The sequence below is a fragment of the Oryx dammah genome, unplaced genomic scaffold (genome assembly GCF_014754425.2).
Source record: "Oryx dammah isolate SB20612 unplaced genomic scaffold, SCBI_Odam_1.1 HiC_scaffold_4, whole genome shotgun sequence".
In the NCBI taxonomy this organism is placed as follows: Eukaryota; Metazoa; Chordata; class Mammalia; order Artiodactyla; family Bovidae; genus Oryx; species Oryx dammah.
Window position 1 is genome coordinate 63955480 of NW_024070188.1, and position 1376 is coordinate 63956855.

The 1376-nt window shown below is 60.8% G+C and overlaps 1 protein-coding gene across 1 annotated transcript in view; it reads left to right on the forward strand.

The window, feature by feature from the left end:
* Window positions 1-962: 962 nt before the first annotated feature.
* HECA (hdc homolog, cell cycle regulator) overlaps window positions 963-1376 on the forward strand; it is a 42913-nt gene continuing 42499 nt past the window's right edge. Inside the window, exon 1 of the mRNA XM_040238788.1 lies at window positions 963-1376. Coding sequence (XP_040094722.1) covers window positions 1207-1376 — 170 coding nt within the window. The 5' untranslated portion in view covers window positions 963-1206.

A 1376-nucleotide genomic window follows, 5' to 3' on the forward strand; every position in this document is an offset into this window, starting at 1 on the left:
AGCAGATAGACAGGAAATAAGTAAACATATATACATTGACAACATAATTAGAGATGGATGAGGTGGTACTTTTGATAGCCCTTTCGGGGAATGGTGTCAGTTCTATCATTGTGAAGGAAGTGATGTGTTTGAGCTGAGACCTGAAGGGTGGGAAGGAGCTAGTCTTCAAAAAAGCCGAAAAAGAGTTGCAGAAAGAGACCACGTGAAACTGTTCCTGGGGTTCCCTGCCCCTCAGGTCACTGCCTTATCACTGATGTCACCCTCTGCTCTCCACCTGCTCACAACAGTGGCCGCCGATCATTCAGGACAACTCAGTCCACGGGGATTGGCTTTCCCCTCCAGGAAGAGCCTGCTTCTCCGTCCCTGGAGACGTTTAGTATCATCCCTGGATGGTGGGTTCTCTTTGAACCAGCGGTTTCACCACTAGACTGTGACGGCCTTCCATTCACGGACTCTTCCGTCCTTTCTCATTTTCTAGGAACTTGACTCGATTTCTTTAATTAGTGAATCTACAATTGTTTCTGAATGGCAGAGCCTTTTGATGTATAATTAATTAGAAACCCTCTGTTTTCTAATTCTGTTCTGGTCACCCCCCCCCTCCCCCGGCCCCTCCATTTTCTCCTGATCATATTGTTCGAAGCCTCAATTACATGAAGGTCAGAAGGCCTCTGACTAACTCCAGATGCCACTGGACTGGCGTTTAGGGCCATTTCAGGAAGGTAGGTCCGCAGACACCCAAGTGCAGTCGGAGACCCGGAGTGCGGGCGCCCCGATGACGTCACTCCAAGGCTGCCGGCTCAGCACGCGGCGTGACGTCACGCGGGCGGGCCAGGCCACCATGAGGTCATCTAGTGGGTGCGGCCAGGCCGAATCCCCAGTGTCGTCACGGGAGGGGGCGGGGCCAGAGCGTGTCAGCGAAGCCGAATCAAAACAAGCGCGAGACCCGCCTTTTCCCTCCGGCTGGAGGGCGTCTTGCTCGCGCCCCGAGCCCGCGGCGCCCGCGCGGCTGCGAGCCTCGGGTGACCGCGCGCCGGCTCCAGGAAGCCGGGGAGGGCGCGGCAGCCGGGATGGCGCGGCGAGGGCCGCGCGGCTAGACGGGCGCCAGCGGAGCCGCCGGCCCGCGCCCTCCGTTCTCGGCCTCCCGAACCCGGCGTCGCGCCGCTGGGAGCCGCCTTCACCGACGCGGGGCACCTGGACGCTCGCGAGATGCCCAACCCCAAAAACAGTAAAGGCGGCCGCAAAAACAAGCGCGCCAACAGCAGCGGGGACGAGCAGGAAAATGGAGCCGGGGCCCTGGCAGTGGCGGGCGCGGCGGGCGCGGCGGCCGGGGGGGCCCTGGCGGCGGCGGCCGGCTGCGGAGCACCGGCGGCCGGCGC